This window comes from Python bivittatus, unplaced genomic scaffold (genome assembly GCF_059951505.1).
Source record: "Python bivittatus isolate LINGU-HERP-01145 unplaced genomic scaffold, Pbiv_v1 ctg000020_np1212, whole genome shotgun sequence".
NCBI lineage: Eukaryota > Metazoa > Chordata > Lepidosauria > Squamata > Pythonidae > Python > Python bivittatus.
In genome coordinates this window covers 97483071-97506873 of record NW_028277030.1, presented here as the reverse complement: position 1 = coordinate 97506873, position 23803 = coordinate 97483071, and the positions used below count along the sequence as shown (strand labels likewise).

Sequence of the window (23803 nt, the reverse complement as noted above, 5' to 3'; positions counted from 1 at the left end):
ATGTAGGATCAGGGTTATGGTTAGGGTTACAAATAATTCTTGGCTGTTTGCTACCTCCAGAATGTCTTAAATATTAGTTGCTGGTAAACAACAGTGAAAGGGGGATAACTGACTTCCCAAATGTATTAACTTGGCCATTTTGTGACATAGAAAGCTGGAATAGATGGGCCTATGGCTGATCCAATAGGGCTATTCTTTATAGTCTTATGTTCATGTATATTATATGAACTTAATGTATATATCACATAATACCCACTGTAAATTAATATGCTGAGAAAGGAAGAGGGAGGAGAGACAATTTAGGTTCAGAAAAATAATATTTATTTCAGCTTCAGCGTTGGATATTATAAATTACGTTTATAATTACATTTATTATATATTGTTTTCTTAGAAATGGAAGTTTATTATGTAAATTATAGTATATTTTTCCCAATGAAAAATTATCTGCCTCACATCACTGCTGCAGATACAAAGTGGAGGGTTATAATTGTTTTAAATAGGATGATTCAAAATCTGTTTCTGTTTCTGTTTATTTTATTTGCCCACTCCAATACCGACCATTTAGTTGACTTTGGGTACTTAATGGTAAAGCAGTCCATAAATGAAAACTCAACACCAGCCCCAAACTAGCATGGTTAATCACTACCAATTTAAATGACCATTTAAGAATGAGAATCTTCAGATCTGTCTGGAATGCCTTGTTTTTCTATAAATGCCTTATAGTGCTTGAAAGTACATTTATTCTACTGACAATGCAACTTAGATGTGCATAGTACTCTTTAAATTGGTTTATTTCTAAAATAATATTTTTATTTTATTTATTTTGGGCCTTGAATCAGTATTGACTCTTGGCAACTGCCTGGACAAGTCCCTGCAGTTTTCTTGGCAAGGTTTTTTGGAAGTGGTTTGCCATTGCCTCCTTCCTAGAGCTGAGAGAAAGTGACTGGCCCGAGGTTACCCATTTTGCTTTGTGCCCAAGGTGGGACTAGAACTCACAGTCTCCCAGTTTCTAGCTTGGTGCCTTAACCGCTGCACCAAACTGACTCACAATAATATTAAGTACTCCAATGTAAACTATCTGGTTATGTTTGAATTTTTTTGATAGAATAGCCGATGTCATGGAATCATACTTTTCTCCAATTACAGAGACGTTCCCCAGGTCGGCGCTCACGTTCCCCGGGTCGGCATTCACGTTCCCCAGGTCGGCGATCTCCAAGTCGACATTCTGAATCTTCAGTGGAACAGAATTTGCGGATCACTGTTGGCAATGATCGTTATGGTATTGATACACCTGAGAGAAAGAGATTATGTGATAGACTGGGCTCACCGGTTGATAGCCTGAGTGATGTGGATAGGTAGGATTCTTTCAAGACTTGTTTCTCACAATTATGTTTCTTCTTTCTTCTCCATGCTTGATATAAAACACCACAAGCTTATAAGATGGAGTGAAAAATAACACTGGCCAAAATATATTTAGAATTCCAGATCTAGGAGAGAGTATTTAGTATACTTTATCAGACTGATACTTCTTCATAATTGCAAAATGAATACAACAGCTCATACATATAGCAAAGATGGTAAAAATAGTTGTACTGTTAATAACAATGTAGTATTATTGCAATCGATGAAGAAAAGTGGCATTACATTATATTTTAATAAATTTAAAAACAGTTTAATATAGGAATATACGCATTAGTATTATAATCAGTTGTTTAACAAAGTCCAAGGGAAAGTAACATTTTCAGTATAATATCAGTATTTGGATTTTGCTGAAGATAGATTTGTCCCTCTTCTCTGTATTAATCAAATGATGAAAGCAAATATTCCTTGTTATGAATATGAATTCACATTAATATTTTGTGTGTATGTAACACCTCAGTCATATTAAATGTATGGAATAGCCCATCAATGACCTCTTATAGAATGTACACTTTTGGGTTGGTGGGTACTTTTGGAAGTTTGATAGCATATTATGAGTGCTTTTGCAAAGTAGCTGTAATGAGAGATGGGGCTTGACTGTTCACAATATAATGGTGGGATTTTTGACATAAAATACCAATTTACTAAAAAGCAAAATGGTGAAGATGCTTCTTGTTTCCTCCTCTAGGATGCTCCCTACCATTCCTAGCTTATGGTTGTCTTTTCTGTGGGCACATGGGCAAATAAAGCATTGGACAGCTGTTAACGTTCTATGTTTATTTTCCAAAAATGCCTATGGGGCCCATAGGGTTTTTTTTTTTAAATAAAGAACTTTATTAAATTTCAGCAAAGAGTAAAATATAGAAAAAAGAAGAAAATAGAAAAAGAGAGAAGATCAGAAAAAGAATACAAAAAAGAAAAAGTAAATTCTGACTTTCTTTAGTACAGGCATAGATATAAAATACATTCACCTCTTACTCTAATATTTAAAAAACTATAAAATAAATCTATATCAATAAAATATAAGGAAAACTATTATAAAGTAATTCTGTAATTATAAAATAAATCAGTCATCAAACCCCCAAATCAAAGTTTCATTTTTTTGGGTCTCAAGTAAAAAGTCCAAGAGTGGTTTCCAAATAGAAACAAAGCCAATGTCTTTCCTTTAATCAAAGTAATCAGTTTTGCCATCTCTGCCAGTTCCATTAATTTCACTATCCATTCTTCAGTTGTAGGTATTTGTAAACCTTTCCATTTTTATGCATATAAAAGTCTTGCTGCTGTTATCCCATAAAGAAATAGATTCCTGTTTTCTTTCTATCTGTTTATCTATCATACCTAAAAGAAAGATCTCTGGTTTCAATTGTACATCCATTTTGAAATTTTTTTGGATCAAAATACATATTATATCCCAGTATTTCTTAGCTTTCTTACAAGTCCACCAAAGATGATAAAAAGTACCTTCACATTGATTATATTTCCAACATATATTTGAAATTCCTTTATACATCTTAGATAATTTATCCATTGTGGGGCCCATAGGGGTTTTGGAGATATGCTTAGAAACAAAGGTGATGCCGGAGTTAGCATTTGCTTTTCTGCATACCAAATGTCCTTTTTCTTTTTCAATGTATATATATATTTTAAAAGGCAGTTATATACAAAAAAACCAGTGTTTTCAGCATGTTTGTATCTTTGAGACCTCTAGATATGCAGAGTAAAGGCCCACAAAGTAGAAAACAATAGATTGTAAACGGCATTCACTTTAATAGTGTTTAGTAAATATTAAAATGAAACATTGAAAATATTTCTGTATATTTTGGTGAATGAGCAAAATTATTTCTTGGTGGAACTCATTTGTTTTTTAATCAATAGTATTATTATGAAGTTTTCTTCTTGTTTTTATCTAGTGGATCCTTCTCTAAGAAATAAACAGTAAGAGCAGTTGTGGAACTGAAACCATTGTTTTTTAAAAATTTGACAAGATGTGGAGAAAAAGGAAGAAGTACCCTTTAGTACCCTTTTAGTGAATTTCCTGTTCCCCTGGTGAAAGTTTAGTAATACTGTTTTACAGGTGCAAAATCCTATGTAAAAAATAGATTACAGTTTAACAGAGTTCAAACATCCTGTTTTCGTAAACTAATACATGGGCTGTGTTCATCTGCAGATGGCTTTTAGTATTAGCAATTCTCTGTTTGCAGTAAGATTATAGATAAAGGCATGTGCAAAAGTTATTTAGAAAAAAGAATGTTTTGAAAAGCATGAATCTGTAATGTAATGGTAAAACATTTCCCTTTGAACACTGAACAACATGATGCTTTTCCCGTGAAAGTGGCTTGGTGATCTGTAGTCAGATGTGATTCAAATAGGATGGTCACTGACCGTATTTGTGTTGAAAATGAGAATCCCTTGTTCCTGGGGAAGGTTTTACATCTAAATCAAAACTGCTGGTTTTGTGGTTTTTTACTTACAATAAAAGTGTAAAATAAGAAGTGACCAAAAAAAAAAAAGGAAAACTTAGAAAAACTGGGTTAAGAATAAAGAAAATACGATTGAGAGTTTAGCACAATATTGCAATGTTATAGGTTCCTATTCAGGGCATGAACGAAAGTCATGCTGTTTTTCGTGATGCTCATGATTTTTTTGCTTGTTTTTTTTTTCCAAAATGGTCATCATATTGCACCCATTGAGCATGTTCTGCTTCACTGTGGTACTGGATGGGATATTTTTATTCCTTTTTTTGTACTTATGCAACCTTTTGATTTTCTTAAACCTACTGATACGCTGTTTTATAAACAGATCTGCATACTGTAATGATTCGTGTGAGGATAAGTCATTTTACTAAGTAGAATATTTCTGTTGGCTGTCATTTGAATTATATTACTCTAAAGGAATTTTAATGTTGCTGACAATTAAGGATTCAAATTGTAAATCTTTTCCAACTGTAATCTTGAAAGCCTGATTTTTTAAAAACCCATTGTAGCTTCATCAGAGTCTATAATGGAGTTGCTCTAGCTAAAATAAAATTCATTCATTAAACTTATTTATGTAGTAGTAAATACATTCTGTGACTGGCAAGTAGAAAAAAATCAATTAAAAAGAAATATAATACAAATATAATACAAGTAGAAATAAAATAGAAAGCCTGAAAAGAAAAAAAAAGGATAAAGTCAGAGAATAAGAGAACTGGTAACAAAATATTAGCAGCATCAGGGTAGAAACAATATTTTCCCTCTTAACTGAGATAGCAGCTAGTTAAGAACAACCTCTCTATTCATAACATTTGAATTTTGTTCCTGTAAGATGAGAAGTACAGCATCTATATGTAGGTGGGATTGAATTCTATTGATGTGTTAAAATGATAGAACATATACTATCATAACAGGGACAATGGAAGAAAATGTGGGCAAGGGTTTCTACAAAAGAGATTTTCTGGTACCTACCCTCCAATATTGCCGTGGGTAAGATGTCAAGGCAGTCTGGGTAAAAAGCTTTGTAGTGTGTAGCAAAGGTGAGATTAAATAGGTATTTAGTGGTTATGAGGGGGTTTCGATCAAGAACCTGTCACTATGAATCCCCAATAGCCCCCAAATTCATCATCTGTACTATATCGAACACTATCTGGCAAATTTCTGCTTTGGGTCCCTCTAGACCTAAAAACAACCGATACTGGGGAGAGATCACACAAATATAGCTTGAACAAAACTTCTGTCTTTCATTGTGAAGGGGAGTTGTCGGAAATAATTAATGGAGACAGTGAACAGTTGGTGTAGGAAGAACTTCAGTCAGTAAGACAAGCAGCAAATGCGGGCTCAGAAGTCCTATGCTTGATAAACCAATGCAGAGTGAATAATAGAATCCCATTGTTATTCTCATCCATATTCCTTGACTTCTAGCATATGATGGTAGAACCTCAGTAGTTTGTTATGGCACAAAGTGGGTTAATTTAAATAAAGGTGATTGTAAATCAACAAGAAAAAAGACTGATTTAAATGAATTTTTCCATTGATGTCTGAAACAGTGGTACAGGTCAAATAAGACTATTATTTACACTACTGTATCATTCTTACGATGAAAGTATATGAAAAAACTGCTTTAAGAAGTAGAAATGAAGTGTTGCTGTTCATCATGAACTGAAATTTCAGTATGTCTGGCAAAAGAAGAGTAACATTTCTTATTTTTCTTTTAATAACATTTTGTGCTATCTTTGAAAATCAAGATATTCTAGTGCACGCTTTATGTAAGGCCTAAGCTCCACCCTGAAATGTAAGTTATGTCCAGTTGATGGAATAACACCCATCAGTAGATTTCCCTCTCTTCTCCTGCCAAATCTGCTTTAAAGGTTGATGGACACTCCAGAACAGGTTAAGAGAAAGCAAAGGATACAGATGGGAGGAGAGCAATAAAATAACCTGTACTGAATACAGAATTTAGCGAACAGACTTTCAGGATATGCTTAAATTTTAACCTTTCCCTTTCTGGTTTTATTTTATAGTTCCTGTGCTCATTCATAACTTATTTTGGAAGTTATTTGAGAACAACATGGTTTGGTTTGGGATAGGAAATGTATTTGTTGCTAAAGATACAGAACTTTTAGAATTGGCTGCATTAGGTTCAAAGGAAAAAATAATGGCTGTGCATAAGCAGGCTGCTTTTCAACATTTCTGTTCAGCTGATACTATTCCAATTTGTGAATGATGTTATAATTTGTGTACCTCTCTCATCAGGGATGATTTGGCTGATGGTCCAATATTCAGCAGAAGCCTTTTGCATCCTCGGAACCTTGAGCGATATTCTTCTCGTGAGGAAAATCAATCTAGTCCTTTCAATATGAGACATGATGAGGACTATCGCAATAGGGATGTTTTCCTCCACCAATCAGACTATAGCATGAACTATGAGGATAAACCACGAGAAGCTGATAGGGATGGTGAACTACTTAGAAAATCCTTATATGCATTGGATGATAGAGGGCGAGAGCCAAAACGACCTCGATATGACAGAGATGACAGATTACTAGATATGAACATAGAATCGCAGGGTTTCTTGCCAGGAACACGAAAGTACCGTAAACGAAGTCTTAGTCGAAGTCCAAGTCCAACATATCTCGATGAGGATTTTCGTGAACTTGAAAGTGCTAGAAGAAAAAGAAAAGAAGAGGAACTGAGCAGAAATCTGAGTCGGGAACTGTCTGGTAGCAGCTATGTGATGACTGGTTCGACTAATCCAATGCAGTCTTCTGAACCTCGGTACCTTTATAGACCTGATGAGGCACCAGCAATGCCCAAAAAATCTATCTTGAAGAAACGTGTGGATGATCATTCTGTACAGGTTTGACACCACTCCACTCCATTTTTGTTGCTCTGTCAGTTGTAATTTTTTGTTTTTTGTTTTTTAAAATCTCTTTAATGCTTAATTTCAACTGTGTTAGTTTGTGGGCATATTTCTCTAAAATGCTGCTGAGCGTTGTTGATTTAGTATGAATCCTTTATATTTATTAACTTGATTCCATTTGATTTAAATGAAGAGCCTTGTTTTGAAATTTAGAGCATCAACATTCTGTAAATCTTTATTTAAGCAATTATGGTCATTCCAGAGAAGTATTTCTAAAGTTAGTAATACATAGTGAACTAAATTTTAGAACTGAAGGAATATATCATTTTCTAATAGATACAAGTTCAGTTTTAAAATGCCTGGGGATATTAGGGAAATGCCTTTGTTAGTCTAACAAAATTCACAGAAAAAATATGCAAGCTCTTTAGAGTCCTTTTTCACAAAAAGGCTGAATGGAGAAACCCATTCATACCCATCTAACTTACACTGAGATCATACAAGATTCATCAAGATGAAAATTGAGAGCCTTTGCCAAACATGCTCTCCAGACATATGTTTAAAATACACATTTGCTGAAACACACAAAAAACTTCTTTAATTATGACAGAAGTATATCTTAGTAGATTTACCAGATAATATATATGTAAAGTGTGTATTTCAATGAAGGTTGTATTGTTGGCTTACATATGTATGATTCAAAATGTATAACTGATTACTTTTGGAATTCATAACACTATCATAAGGAATTGATAAGCTTGTATGCAGTAAACTGGGTTGTGCAGCCTTTTCCAGATCGATAGCCTCACCTGACCATTAAGTGGCATGCCAGGAGCAGCACTCCAAAAGGTTGGTGGGCCAGGATGAAGATGTATGCAGGACTAGGACAAATTCTAAACACCATTTGTGTATTAAGTGATTTTCCTAAACGGATGGCATAGTGGATTGGTCTTCTCACTTGCTCCAGCAATAAGGGTCAGACTTGTTTGGTTCTTACCAAAAAACACATCTTCCCATAGCTTTGCCAAGGAGACTGCTGCTCCCTAATTAACTTTTTCTTTGTCCGCTTTGTTTGGCTGGGTAAGCATCTCTCTAGTCCTATCCTGTTGGAGGACCTTTGTAACCCCTACAATCACCACCGAAGGAGTAATCACCACTAGTTTTTTTGGGTTTTTTTACTGTTTTCCCTTCAGGAGCCCTTCATTCTGGCTGCAGCAACACTAGAAGTGTCAAGTTTCTGCATGCCACATTTCTGTTCAAAAGTAATATTTCTAAGGGCTGACATCTCTGCAAGGAAGCTGTCAGACATAGAACTTTGTCTTCAAAGAAAAAAAACTCTGTGTAATAACTTCTACTCTCTGTCCAGATCCAGTGTTCATTCTAAAAATCAGTTCACATCTTTCATAAAAGTGAGGAGCTATAATTAACCACCTTTTTGGCCCAAACCTACAGCTTTCCTGGAGGGGGAATAGCTTTTTGGACATAGGAGCTACTAAGGCCTGTTTCCTAAGGACATTGGCTTACTGCTTTGTGCCCTTTTAACAGTCTGTATTAAGTTGCAAGATTTCTGTTGCAGCCATATCCAGATGGGTCTCTGATACTTCTAAGCCAAGGTAATATACAATGTGTTGCTCTTTTGGAGAGAATAATGGCACACTCATCCAGGAATGCAGCAGTCTCATCTGTATTCACTACCGATGGTCTCCAAGGAGACCATCAGCCACATGGTCTTCTGTTTCCTGATTTTTGAGACACTGCAAACTGAATATTCAAATTTCTGCTTCCTTTGGCAGATTTTTCTTTCAGAGGGTAGTTTCTACCTGATTGTATTCTGCATATTATTCCTGCACAGTGAGATGATTTTGATATGTCCCACTATGGGCTGTCCTTCACTGTTGGAAATGTAATACTGGATATACTGTGAAGGTACATTTTTTCCCGTATTTATGTTTCCATGGGTAAATATTTTTTTTCTGGTCTCCTTCCTGTTTTCCCTTTTCAGTTTATTCTTGGGTATTGTTAATCTAACTGGATGTTGGAGCTTTCTTCACTTGATATTCTGAAACTACGGAGATGGGCTTTCCAAGTAACTCTCCCTTCCAATTTGGTCTGCCTGCTATAGAGGGAGGGAGGAGCGGCACATTATAGGCCTTTTATAGCTCTTTCCATTATAGACTTTCACAGAAAGTCCTGTGTTATATTTTCTCATTCTATCACATTAAATATTACAATTCAGTTTTGCAACTTTTGGAGGGGCTGAACAAAGGAGTAAATAACCTAGGATATCAGGTTGTGTATTTGCAAAAAATCTTAAATTTTATTTTATATGCAAAAATGGAAAGGAAAAAAATGAAAGCTATTGTTTCATATTCTAATTAAAATGAATCTTATCCATAGATTCATGTAATACAATATAATTAAATTACTAACATATACATCAGTTTACTTAACAGTAAAAAATAGGAAACTAAATGTATATTGATATATGCAGTCCAGAGATTTGATTGGTTTTTCAATTGGGTCTCTACAATAAACAAATCTTAGGTTATTAAACATACAAAGAGCAAAATGGATACAGCCAAATGTCAATTTGTAACATTAGGCTGTGACTTATCAGGTTTAAGTTGGTGGACTGATTAGTGATTTCTATTGTGTGTATACAGATCAGAGTGTCAAGGCTGTGGAAGAAGTAGAAGGAGAAAGTTGGGGGAGAAGATCCTGTATTGATTTGCCTTAGTCTTACAGGTTACACTAAAGTAGTTAGGAAAGGAAGAAAGTGCTGATAGGGAGGCAGTCTCTGTTAAGCTCTAAGTGCTTTATGTATAAGTTTTCTTTTCCATTAGGTCTGCTTCCAGATCTGTATTGTCACCCAGAAATTATCCAGGAGCTTTTGAGTATGAGGAATCTATAGAGACCGAATAGAGTGGCAACCAAGAAAGCCATGTTCTTTCCATTAGCATAGCAGGGAGAGATTGCAATTAAATGTTTGGGCTCTACTGAAAAAGCTGCTTTAAAAGGTAGACTTTTCAGCATGGTCAGATAGGTTTTAAAGAAGTAGAAGTTACACCTTGTAGGGACAGAATTACCAGAAGCTAAGACAGATTTAGAACTTCCAAAGATCCAATCTGACTCTTCTATATGGTGGATATTCATATATGCTTACAAAGAAAGAAAGATCTGGCTCCTTCAGACTCAGGCTGGTTATTAGATAGGAAAAAGTAACAAAGATCAAGTGAGTTCAGGACCGTCCTAAATCTCCTCATGAAGTCACCAGGAGCTGAGCTCAACCTGAAGGAGACTTTGCCTTCCCAATCTAGCCTACTTTTCTTATATTCTCTGAAGGTATCCCATCTATGTCCTAACAAAGCCTCACTCTTTTTAGCTTCTAAGTCCAGACAAGGTCATCTAGAAATTACTATTACCTGGTAGTCTGTTTATATCTTCAAGGCAGAAAGCTTAAAAGAGGGCTGCCAAATCTGAGTAGCAAAAATTTAAACAATCACTAGAGTTTTCTGCATCTTTTTGCTGCCATCTACTGGTTGTCCAAATCTGAGCGGCCTGAATATGCTAGCTCTACTTAAAACAAAATGAACATTGAGAATCCTGTGAGTCACCTGTTGTCATGAATATTTATTTCTTTATTTCTTTATTCATTCATTCAATTTATATGGCTGCCCAACTCAAATATATAGCTAACAGAGAATAAAAACAAGATAAAAACATAATAATAAATAAATATAACACATTTTAAATTAACATACATGACAGTGTGTCATTATTTGTTTTAGATTGACAGTTTGGTTCACTTTGATGAGTCTACATTAGATATGTTGTAAGTGGTTGTTTCTTGGGAGCTTTCTTCCCCATTGTAATTTAATCTATGGAAGTGTGAAGACATCTCCCCCTGGATTCACTTGCTCAGTTATTCACTGTTCATAAAGAATGCAGTGAGAATCACTGTTGTTCCTGACCTTTCTTCTAGTCTTTCACAGCTGGTCTGCCTTATCTAGAACAAACAAGTACCTAAACAAATTCTGGTTCAAGGCTTCTGTTTGAAGCAAAACAGTGCAATAAAATATTTCTTCAGAGAACATTTTTGGTCCTCTACAATGGAGGAGATTACAAACATTCAATTTAGTTATTGTGTTGGTTTCAGGTTGGTTTTATGTTTTTTAAAATTATAAAATATTTGAATTTATCTTTATCCTTAGGCAAAATACACAGGTTCCTTGATAAGGTGCAAAAGAGAAAGAGAGATTAAATCTGGTGATAATTTTAGATGGCATATTTGAGGAAAAAAATCAGAAGCCAAATTAAATAGCACTAATTATTAATTGAAGTTCTGTTTATTCTACAAATAGATATAAAACTCTGCCAAAAAAACCATGTTACTAATAGTTGTGAACATATGGTAAAATCTGAGTATTGTTTCTCTTAACTTTTAGAGAAAATAGTAGATATCAATTTGTATATTACTGAGATCTTTTTTGGAACTATATCTTTGGTTTTGGTTTTGAAGTATAAATTTGGTATTAAAATGTCTTTGGGACTGTAAAATGCACCCTTTAAATTCCTCAAACCTTTTAACATTTTCACTGATCATAGTCGTTGTGTTCTTTCTTTGCTGTCCCTTTGACATAAGGTCTTTTCCTTTTTTTAAATTATTGTTAGGGGATCCTAAATAATCAGGGATCAAGGTATAAGCATGAGGATCACCAAGCCAATCAAAATGGGCTTTGTGTAAGTGTGACTGAGGGCAAGTCAATCCTTTCACTTTTCTTGAACGGGAGAGGGACGGTTATTACCAAGACAGTCAGACTGACACTTTTTGTCTTGCTGTACTATCAGTTTTATTTCTCAGCAGCACAACATTGCAAAATAGGTTGGACTGCATTGGAACATGTTACCATTATTCATCTGATATCACTTTTTGCAGCTGTATGAGTATCTTTATCAAATAGATAACGTAGTGAAAGTGTTGCACAGATATAATTGTGCAATGTCTATACAGTATTGTGACAAAAATAACAGCATAATATTTTGAAACATCTGTGTGTGCTTCGGTCTCACTTTTTTTTTTTTTTTACAGTTTCCTGTTTGGGTTTTAAACTATTGGCTATAATCCCACTATATAAAGATGTTGTCTTATGAAATGGACTGTTGATTAAATTAATTATGGAATGCAGTAACAAATGATTTTTTTTCTTTTTTAGCCTGAAGTCTTTTCTAGCAGTTCTTCCTCTATTAAAGAGCCCCCACTTCTTTCAAATCATTCTTCTTTGCCCCAGCGTAGTAGTGTTGCTCCTTTTTCATTGGAAGTAGAGAATTTCCTCAAACGGTTCAACAAAAATGCAGTTGCAGAGTCTGCCAGTAAGGAATCTCAAGGCAGTGAGCATGACTGGAGACCATTTTCTGGTCTACAACAAAACACATTTCCTTTTGAACAGAATTCTGAAAATTTTTTAAAGCAGAAAGAGCCTCACGAGTCGACATCAGAGTCTGTCGACCAGCATGGTGATTTCCTGCTTCCTCATGAAAGAGCCAGCCAGGACGGAAGTGGCTTTTCACGCATTCTGGGCATTTTGGGGGTCATGGCAGATTCTACTAGTACGCAAGAAAAGAGAAGGCGCAGCTTTCCTGATGACATTGAGGATGAAGAGAAATTTCTTTATGGTGATGATGATGATGATTGTAATATCAGCTCTCCCTCTACTCAGAAACTAACACTGAGTGATGAGAAGGAATCAGTAAGCCAAAAAGTAGGTTCTCCACCTCCTCTTAGTTCATCTATAAAACCAGAAACATCAAATGAATCCAGACCAGAGTATGAGAAGATTCATAATTTGCTTAAAACTATTGGTCTTGACATTGGGGTGGCTGAAATAGGTAAACTTGCTGCTCGTACTCAGGAACGTCTGCATGGAAAAAAGTCATCTCGTTCTCCTGATCATTATTCAGTATCTTCTTCCAAACCAGAAATGTGGGAGAGGCGCCGCAATCGGAGTGAAACTCATTCTCCAGAATCAAGCCAGAAGCGCTCTCTTTCACCTTCTGGTTCTTTCCCATCGTCTAAAGTTATGTCCTCTGTTACAAAATCTGAGCGCAATACAAGCAAAATGTTAGGGCAAGGTAATCCTGTTGACACAGTTGAGCGGTCTGTTCCTCCAATATCTCTAATTCCGTCAGCTCCACCATCTCTTCCTAATATGTCACCTACACCCACCTCTGTTTCCCAATACAGAGTTTCACGCTTTTCACCTTTTCCTGCAACCCAGTTACCACAAAACTATCCATCTCCCACAATGGCCCCTCCTGGCTATGATGCATATGGACACTACATGGCTTATGCAGCTTCTGGCTGGCCCATGTATGCTCAGCAGGCTGACCCTGGGCTTACAGATGTACATGGGCTTGTCACACTAACAGTGCCACCAAATCCAACACGACCCAATCTTAGAGTTATTGAGACAGTTTCCACAGGCAAAGGGATTCCTGATATCAAAAGAGATGAATCTGTGCTTGTGCAAATCCCTACAGCAGCTCCTTATTCAAAATTACTCCCTCAGTTCTCTCAACCATCACTAAGAGGTTCCAAGGAAAGAATATCTGATGAAAAAAATCGAGCTTCTCGGAAACAAAAGGTGGGTATTTTTAATTTTTTGATAAATATTTAAAAATACATAATTTAAAAGGCCTAAAAATGTTGAATATCTGTGTATATTTTTCAATTTCACTAATTTTTCCTTTTAACATACCAGAACTTTTGCTTACATTATGGTTACTATAAGAAATGGATAATTGAGTTGTAATGTTGTATACTGAAATTCTGAGGTTTTTTATATATATATATATATATATATGTGTGTGTGTGTGTGTGTGTGTGTGTGTGTGTGTATAAATATATAAATAAAAACTCAGAATATATATATGCCATTAAATAAAATGTACACTGTACACTGTCCGTTTCATGCTATGAAGTCATTTAGAGTAATAACACTTTTTGTTCAGATGGACAAAAAAAGAATCATGTTTGTTATATGGATCAAAGAAATCACATATCATAAAGTGATACGTTTTTGCACATTGCCTGAGGCTACTATATATAAATAGAAATATAGATATATAAAAATATATTTGCTATTGCATATATTTCCCCAACCAATTGTAATATATATTACTAAGTGAAAATTTAATTCCTACATAGGATTGCTATTGATTAAATTACCATTCTATAAAAACTCAAAGCATTTCAATTTTATTTTGCTAGATGATATTGTTTCATAAAAGGAATGTGAAGAATGTCCCCTGTACTGCATTTCATAGAACTAGTAGAGACAATTGGAGACAGGCAGTCCCGCAAATAACCTGGCCCAGTGCCATGAAGGATTTTATAGGTAATAACCAGCATCTTGGATTACATCCAGAAGCCTATAGGGAGCTAGTGCAACTCAGGGAATAGTGGTGTTACGTGGGTGTACTGATGTGCACCCATAACTACTTTCACTGCTGCATTTTGGACTAGTTGCAGCTTCTGAATGGTTTTTGAGGGCAACTTCACATACAGCGCATTGCAATAGTCCAAATGGGAGGTGACCAAGGCATGAGTGAATGTGTTCAGGGCCTCCTGATCCAGGAATGGGCACAACTGGTGCACAATAATAGATTTCTATAAAGGCTTTCTTGGTCACGTCAGGGTGCTTGACAGATCTGCCACATCTGGCTAACTGCTAGGGAGGGGACTGTGAATTGGATCTGGACTGTAGTCAACACCTCAAGGGGAAAGGGTTTGTCTATTCCACAAGAGGTCTCTGGATCCAACATAAGTGAAAAGCTACTACCCTATCTCTAATCTTCCTTTTTGGGGAAGATTATTGAGAAAGTGGTGGGGCTACAGTTGCAGAGTGTTCTGGAGAATATGGATTGTCTAGACATGTGCTTCTTAAACTGTTTGACTCAATTACCCCAGTTTCAAATAATGTCATTACCCCCACAAAAAACACTCAGACTGTATTATTTTACACAAGTGTCTCAGCAGTAGCACTCCCAAATGATCTTTGACTCACAAGCAATTACAAATTGCTTCGTTACTCCCAGGATATGCCCAAATTACCCCCTTGGGTAATTGCCAATTGGGGGTAATTGCCCCCAATTTAAGAACCATAATCTAGACCTTTGGAATTCTGGGTTCAGACCTAGACTTGGGATGGAAACATTGGTTGCTCTCATGGATGGCCTGTGGTGGAGCTTGGATGGAGGTGATATGATTATTCTTGCCCTCCTATTTCTTTCAGTGGCTTTTGATACTTTTGATACTTTCAGCCACTGTATTCTTCTGGATCGCCTGCAAGGATTGGGAGTTGAGAGCACAATACTATAGTTCTGTTTCTTTCTGTGTAGGTGGGGCAGATGGGAGAGGGGTGAGGCTGTACCCATGGCCCCTTGTTATGGAGTGTTTCAGGGTTCAGTCCTTTCTCCTACCCTGTTTAACATCTACATGAAATCTCTGAGAGTGTCAACTACCGATGCAGGGTGAGGTATCATCAGTATACAGGTGATATTCAATTATATCTCTCTACCCTGGCCCATTGGGAGATATGGTGAAAGACATGACCTGCCATCTGGAGGCTGTCAGGGTTTGGATGGGGAAAAACAAGTTCAGACCCAAACAAGACAGTGACTGTTGATTCAGAGGCTGACTGATTCAAAGACCACGATTTGACTCTTGATGGGGTTGTGTTTCCTCAGAAAAAACAGTTTCATTATATGGAGGGTATTCTTGGATTCATGGTTCCTGCTCAAAAAGCAGGTGGAGACTGGGTGGGTGAGTGTTGTAAACTTTGGCCTTACTTGGAGGCCAGTTGTGGCCTTACTTGGAACAAGGTACACTAAAATAAGTTGCTCTTGCCCTTGACATCTCTATTAGATTACTTGTAATTTGAACCACCCAAAAACTTAAGCTGGTCCTGAACACAGTAGCAAGCATGTTGGGTGATCAGTCATGATATTGCCATAGTACACCTCTGCTGTGAGAGGTGCACTGGCTACCACTAGGTTTCTGAATACAATGCTGGTCCTATAAAGTCCTATATGACTTAGTGCCTTTCCCCGAAGTTCTGTCTGTCCTACTCAAACATCTAGGAATGCCAGTTAAGGGTTTCCACTTACCAGGAGGTATGGTGGGAAGGGGCGTAACAATGGATATTCTCTGCAATAGTTCCCCTTCTTTGGAATATCTTAGCCCCTGAGATAATAAGGATGGTCCCCAGTCTCAGCCTTCTGGAAGCAAGTGAATATATGACTCTTTCAGAAAGTTTTTGGGGATTAATTATAACCAGCAGTGCCAGACTCGATAAAATTTAGGTGCTTATGTTGGAATTTAAATTAAATTGATTAGATTGAATTTAATACTTTAATGATACTATATTTTATATGTAAGCTCTGTAAGCTTGGTTTGAGGTGGCAAACAAGCCTCATAAGTAAATAAGTGTGTTTCCAGTAGGAATGTGCATAATGTGAGTGAGAAACACATACTGTTTTGAACTTGGAACAAAATAGCCCCACTTGAAGTGTTCTGTTGGAATGGTCAAGTTGGTTGTGTTTTGTCAGAGAAAAAAAACCTCAACATGTTCTGAGTGTTTTATTCCAGCCATATAAAATTCTTGGAACATGTACTTGTATGTTCTGTTTTGAGCTTGGAATACTCAGGGTATTCCATTTCATGAACAAACAGCTCATTTAAAGGTTGTTTTCTCTGGCCAGAACACTTGAAATGTTTATTGTAGGATCAAAACAGCATATATTTTTCTGGTGTTGGAAGACTCAGTTTTATTTTAAGCTTGAAATGTTGCACTCAAAATATTTTTAGACCCTGATTTCAAGTGACAGTATTTTAAAATCAAACAGACTAGATCACAGTCTTCGAAATATGCTGAATTAAGTTCATGGTGAAAAATTATTCTGTAGTTTCCTTATATTTTCTCTTGCTTGTTTTTCATTCAGTAGTGAAGAAAACCATTTAATAATCATAAAATTATGAGTGCTTAACTCAGACATAATACATTTGAGTTATTTAATACACATTTAATGATGCTTAAAATATTTGTATTATGTTGGAATTGATTTTGATTGATACCAAACATGATTGCAAATACCTCAGTCCATTAATTTCAATAGGTTTAAATATATTTTATCCTGCATTGGTTGTAGCTTACTTAAAATTTACGTATAGGCCATAATGCTTCCCAGCAGAAGATTATATAATGTTAAAGGAATTTGTTGAGATCCTTGATTGAAAAATAAACACAGATGCAACATATAAGAAATGAAATGCTATCTTTGATAAGAGTTAAATTTGCATAATTATTCAAATGATTACTTGAAAATGATTATTGAAATCACTTGGATTCAAGATGTAATAGGCATCATCACACTGATTTTGCAGTGTTGCTTTGCCTTTTGCTAATGAAGATGGTGGCTTATGCCTCTTTCAAAACTTTTCCAGGTAATAGAGGAAATGGAGAAGTTGAAAGCTGAACAAGAAACACGGCAAAAAAAACTACATTATCTGAGAGCTGAGTTAAACAGACTTTCAAAACAACAAGGTACGGTTTCTTCTCATGCCCCATCTTTCTTGGGATGTTTTTAAATAGAGTTTGATATTGTATAGTCAGCTGGGTTAAATGGGTTATGTTTGCTTCCTTTCTATTAAATGCATCCCAGAATTTATTAGGTGCATCCTGTATGAGTGTAGGCAACTTTAGCCTGTTCTACATTCAGTGGTGCACCCCTTGTGACATGGTATCTAGTAATTTTAATTTTTATGATTAAAATCATTTTGCATTTATAAACATAATTTTCTTGCCTTTCCTGCTCAACCACTTGGTTTGGCTCAGGGGAATTGCTGCGGAAGAAACGGAGGGAGAAGGATGGACACAAAGACCCCTTGCTAATAGAAGTCAACCGACTACAAGAGAACATTGTGAAGGAAATAGCTCAACTGAAGATGAATGCTGATGCTGCAGAGAAGAAACAATCTGAACTTGACAAGGTAGCCCAGATCCTGGGAATTAATATTTTTGAGAAATCCCGGAAATTATCTTCAGAAAGTAAAGACTCTTCAGAAAAAAGTGCATCAGAAAATGCAAAAATTCAGGAGAAAACTTCTAACCCAGTCAAGGTAAATTCTAGGTGCTGATGCTAATTTTATAGTTTGTACGGAAAAAAGGACATTCGTTATATCTATGCTTTAAGGGACTGTGTGTGTGTGTGTGTGCATACGCATGTGCGCCTTCAAGTCGGTGTTAATTCCTGGTGACTGCCTGGACAAGTCCTTGCAGTTTCCTTAGCAAGATTTCAGAAGTGGTTTGCCACTGCCTCCTTCCTAGGGCTGAGAGAGAGTGACTGGCCGACAGTCACCCAGCTGGCTTTGTGCTTGACAGGACTAGAACTCACAGTCTCTAGCCTGATGCCTTAATCACTACACTAAACTGGCTCTGAGGATTAAGTACTAGTGCTTAATTAAGTATTAATGCTAGACATAGTTAATGGATGCAAGGGTCTGTGCTTTTCAAAATGGTTCTGGGATTTTAAGGACTAACTCCATTTTATGGAGTACATAAATAAGAAGGTCCAAAATAAATTATTTAGAAAGAATAATTAATATTGCATTTAGAATTTGGAATATTTGTAGAATATATTCCACAATAATTTGTGGAAATTATATTTAATTGTTAATTGTCATTATTAAAACTGTACACTCATAAGTTTAAAAATGTACAGGTTAAGTACAAAAAATAAATCTACATGGTGTTGAAGTTGAGGATATGATACATTTCATATCACCATTTAGTGTTTTATTTTCTTAAAAAATATGGATTCCTTTTGATTTAAAACTCTCCTTAAATAGGTACCGGTATCAGAATCTTCACATGTACATGCAAACTTGTAAAAAGAAGGATTGCTTCACTTTCAAGTTCTTAATTTGAAAAAAATTGAAAGGAAAGTGCTATTTTGGCACTTTCTAATTTGATATAAATATTCTGATAAGTTGTTCTATAGTGTAACAAACTACATGTGACGCTTTTAGTTGATTTCAGGTATGTAGCAGCACAAGCAGGAAAGTATTAAGTTAGCAGTCAGGTTTTAATCTGGATTACTTTTCCATACACAAATCTAGAATAATTGACAGTATGCTTATATCAAATTGGACATTTGTTAAAATGTTTCTTAGCATGGAAATGGTTTATGGTGAATATTTCCTAGTACTTACACTGAGACACTAAAGAAAATATTAGAGAGATCCTTAAATTAGTTTTGCAGAAACAGACAGGATATAATTACTTGTTTTGATCCAAAGTTTGTTTGAATGGAATTCTTCTCATGCAGAGAGAAAAATTAGATAGTTGGCATTCACTTCTTTCTTCTTCCTCAAGTAGCTTCTTGAAAATCTGTTCTGGAGGGTTGAGGGACCTGTGAGAAAGCATAGGAAATGACTTGTGTGGTGCAGAAAGAATTAATTAAAATGAGATTCTTTCAACTTCTGCTGATTCTTGGTCCTGTCCATTCTTTGAATCCACCTCATAAAAATAAAATAATAGTGAGCACAGTATCTCCAAATAAATTGAGGACAATTACAGAATTCTCAGTTTTTTGGAATCAGAAAAGAGACCAGTTAAGAAAGAGGAAAATGATTATAAATTGTTGCAGCTTTTTTCAAGAAGGAAACTCAATAGGGTTTAAATCCACAACACAAACAAAAGACTTGTTCAAGAGAGGAATTTTTGTCTCTGACTAGCTCTAAATACTACCTGTAGAAAGCCAGTCCCTGGATGTGGGCTTTTACATTGAGATTCTTATCCAATGATCCAGTAATTTTTTAGAGTAAATTGGGAGGGATTTTGAAAGGACTGATGAGCAGCACATGCTTCCTCTGCAGTTCTTTCTGTCTCCATAAGAACATTGAAGACCATTGAACCAAAAGAAAGTATACCCGGTGCAACATATTTGTAGTACATATTATACTTTCATCAGATAAAAGGTACAGAAATGTGACAAAATTGAACTATATAAAGTGCAACATTCTGGTACATCTCACAGCAAACTTAATTATTAAGTATTTATTCACTTTTTTTATTATAAATACTTGTATACTGCCCAACTCAAAATGACTCCCGGAAATTTACAGTGATGTTTATAAACCAAAATAAAACAAATAGAATCAGTGCATTCAGAAATACATATGACCACCCTGTCATCCAAACAACCAAAATAGACAGCACCCAATGCTTACTTGTACAGGTAGTTCCCAGTTTAAGAACGAGTTCCGTTCCCAAGGTCTGTCCTGAAGTCGAATTTATATGTAAGCTGGAACGGTATTATTGTATAATACTGTATAAGTAGTATTGTGTAATGAACTTGAATCACTCGAATTTTGCTACAATAGGCTCCGTTCTTAACCTGGGAACTACCTGTACTGGATTACTCTACAAATCTTCAGAAGCAGCTTGGAACATAAAACATGTACTGTTGTGTGAAGAAACAAAATACACAATTTAAAATAGGGATAGAGGACAGAGACATTCTTTGTACAAGACTTGAAATATCATTGAGAATTCTAAATACAAATGGGGGCAGGGAGTGTTACATATCTATTATTCTATCTATTTTGAGGATTGTGCACAGTACAACATAAATGGAACCTTTCCAGTATTCCTGGTTTGGCTGGAATTATTTATGTATATTACATCTCTACACACACACTGCATGCAAACCCCCTCCAACATCCACTTTGTGGGTTGTACATTTAATTCACTGATTGTTTATGTACCTGCCATTTAGACAGCATGCCTAAATCTCATTGGAAATTCTTCCCTGTTGACTGAACAGCATCTGAATCAGTAATACCAGCTCACTGAAATGATGGAATTTTCATTGGCTTGACAAACAGATGATCTATACTGTAGTCAGTCTCTCTGCCTCTTTCTCTCTTACACACACACACACACACAGTATGCATGTGTGTGTGTGATATCTACTAGAGGCTGGTTCTAAGGAACTGTCTGGTTATTCTATAGTTTATAAGTATTTCTTTTTTCAATGTAGGAATCAAAAACTAACAGTGACAAACCCAAGGGAAAGAGTCCAAAGCCTATGGATTCTTCTTCACAGCCACCCAAACAGCAATTGCAAGGGACCAGTATTTATGACTACTACGACACAGGGAACCATTGGTGTAAAGATTGCAATACTACCTGTGGGACTATGTTTGATTTCTTCACACATATGCATAATAAGAAGCATAGACAGGTATGTCATCAATTTGTCATTAAGCACTTTTCTTTGGTATGTAAGCTATAAAATATAATTTTTAGTGGCAAACAATTCCATGCTAATCAAGTATGCCTTTAAGAAGCAGATTTATTTATTTAGCATGGCCACCAGGTTTGTTGTATTTACTTAAAATTGATTTGCACAGCCGATAGTTTATGGGACTTCATTATTCAATCTGTTTTTCAGTACACTATATCACTACATCCTAAACTCTTATAGAAATGGAAGGCTTTGTGGTATCTTTTGGGATATGTGAAATCCATTGTTTTTTAACTGATGCACTTGGGAGTAAATTCATTTATGTACAGTACAAAAGTTTTAGGTGTGAAAAAATGCTGTAAAGTAAGAATGCTTTCAAAAATATATATTGTAATTGTTTATCAATTTACAAAATGCAAAGTGAGCAAACAGAAGAGAAATCCAAATCAAATCAATATTTGGTGTGACCACCCTTTGCCTTCAAAGCAGCATCAGTTCTTCTAGGTACATTCGCACACAGTTTTTGAAGGAACTTGGCAGGTAGGTTGTTCCAAACATCTTGGAGAACTAAGCACAGATCTCCTGTGGATGTAGGCTGCCTCAGATCCTTCTGTCTCTTCATGTAATCCAGACAGACTTGATGATGTTGAGAACAGGGCTCTGTGGGGGCCAAACCATCACTTCCAGGACTCCTTGTTCTTCTTTACGCTGAAGATAGTTCTTAATGACATTGGCTGTATGTTTGGGGTCATTGTCCTGCTGCAGAATAAATTTGGGGCCAATCACACATCTCCCTGATGGTATGGCATGATGGATAAGTATCTGCCTGTATTTCTCAGCATTGAGGACTCCATTGCTCCTGACCAAATCTCCAACTCCATTTGCAGAAATGCAGCCCCAAACCTGCAAGGAACCTCCACCATGCTTCACTGTTGCCTGCAGACACTCATTATTGTACCGCTCTCCAGCCCTTTGGTGAACAAACTGCCTCCTGCTACAGCCAAATCTTTCAAATTTTGACTTAGCAGTCCAGAGCACCTGCTGCCATTTTTCTGCACCCTAGTTCCTGTTTTCGTGCATAGTTGAGTTGCTTAGCCTTGTTTCCACATTGGAGGTACGGCTTTTTGGCTACAGTTCTTCCATGAAGACCACTTCTGGCCAGACTTCTCCAGACAGTAGATGGGCGTACCTGGGTCCCACTGGTTTCTGCCAGTTCTGTGCTGATGGCACTGCTGGACATCATCTGATGTCGAAGAGAAGTAAGCATGATGTGTCTTTCATCTGCTGCATTAAGTTTCCTTGGCCAACCACTGTGCCTACAGTCCTCAGCGTTGCCCATTTCTTTGTGCTGCTTCAAAAGAGCATGAACAGCACATCTTGAAACCCCAGTCTGCTTTGAAATGTTTGCCTGGGGGAGACCTTGCTGATGCAGTATAACTACCTTGTGTCTTGTTGCTGTGCTCAGCCTTGCCATGGTGCATGACCTGTGACATGAAACTGTTTTCCACAACCTCACCTTAGTAGTAGAGTTTGGCTGTTCCTCGCCCAGTTTTAAGCCTCCTACGCAGCTGTTTCTGTTTCACTTAATGACTGTGTTCCAACCTACATATGAAATTGCTGATCATTAGCACCTGCCTGGTATAATTGGTTAATCGTACACCTGACTCTAATCTTACGAGATCCCTGACTTTGTGCAAGTGTACAAAGTGTGCAAGTGTAAGATTGATGCTGGTTTGAAGCCAAAGGGTAGTCACACCAAATATTGATTTGATTTAGATTTCTCTTCTGTTTGCTTACTTTGCATTTTGTAACTTGATAAACATAAACAATTACAATACTATATATTTGAAAGCATTCTTACTTTACAGCATACAGTGGTACCTTTAGTTATGAACTTAATCCGTTCCGTGACTCTGGTTGCAACTCGAGTTGGTCTCAAGTCGAGGTAAATTTTCCCATAAGGTTCAATGTAAATACGGTTAATCCATTCCGCCCTCCGAATTTGGTCGCACCACGAGGCAAATTTCCCCATAAGGTTCAATGTAAATACGGCTAAACAGTTCTGAAACATATACATTTTATTTTTAAACCTCAAAAACCTTCCAAACGCCACAAAAACCTTCCAAGCGCTACAAAACACACCACAAGCCTCACCGAACGTCTCCTTGCTACTGCGATCTCGCCCACAGGAAGCCGCGACCGCGTGGCAGCAGGGAAAATGGCCGCGGATCCGGTTCGTAAGTAGAGGCAAGTTCGTAAGTAGAGGCAAATTTTTGGGGCCGGAGCTGGTCGTATCTCGAAAATTTCGTAAGTAGGGGTGTTCGTAAGTAGAGGTACCACTGTTATGTAACCCTAACCCTGCCTAAAACTTTTGCACAGTACTGTATATTCTAAGGTGTCTCTACCATAAGCAATTTCTGAAAAGCTGCCATTCTATAGCTTAGAAATTTTTTCAGTGTAGAAATCAAAACTGTTAATAAGAAACTTGGGAGAAAAGGCCTGAAGCTTACAGAACTGACTTGAGTTTGTTTGTCTCAGGTTTGTAGTCAGCTTTTTAAATCATGACATCTGTTTGGTTTGATTGCAATGTGTGAAATGATAGAGTACACATATACCAATATGTTTTAACTTTTCATACTTCTTTTTTAGTAAGTTATAGTAGAGAAAGGGATTGCAACGCTTCAACATATGCTTCTGATACCAATTTCTTTTTGACTAATCCTAAACTTTGACAGGAAATCAAGCC

The 23803-nt window shown here is 36.4% G+C and overlaps 1 protein-coding gene across 4 annotated transcripts in view; it reads left to right on the top strand.

Moving 5' to 3' along the window:
• Window positions 1-23803, top strand: part of ZNF318 (zinc finger protein 318) — a 43307-nt gene that overhangs the window by 7598 nt on the left and 11906 nt on the right. For 3 of the 4 annotated variants that reach the window (XM_088144927.1, XM_025168262.2, XM_025168261.2), the window contains exons 2-7: window positions 1147-1355; window positions 6147-6750; window positions 11964-13391; window positions 17252-17351; window positions 17643-17926; window positions 20851-21054. In XM_088144927.1, coding sequence (XP_088001053.1) covers window positions 6250-6750; window positions 11964-13391; window positions 17252-17351; window positions 17643-17926; window positions 20851-21054 — 2517 coding nt within the window. In that variant the 5' untranslated portion in view covers window positions 1147-1355; window positions 6147-6249. The remainder of the gene's footprint in view (window positions 1-1146; window positions 1356-6146; window positions 6751-11963; window positions 13392-17251; window positions 17352-17642; window positions 17927-20850; window positions 21055-23803) is intronic. The other variant, XM_088144929.1, reaches the window with a different exon arrangement.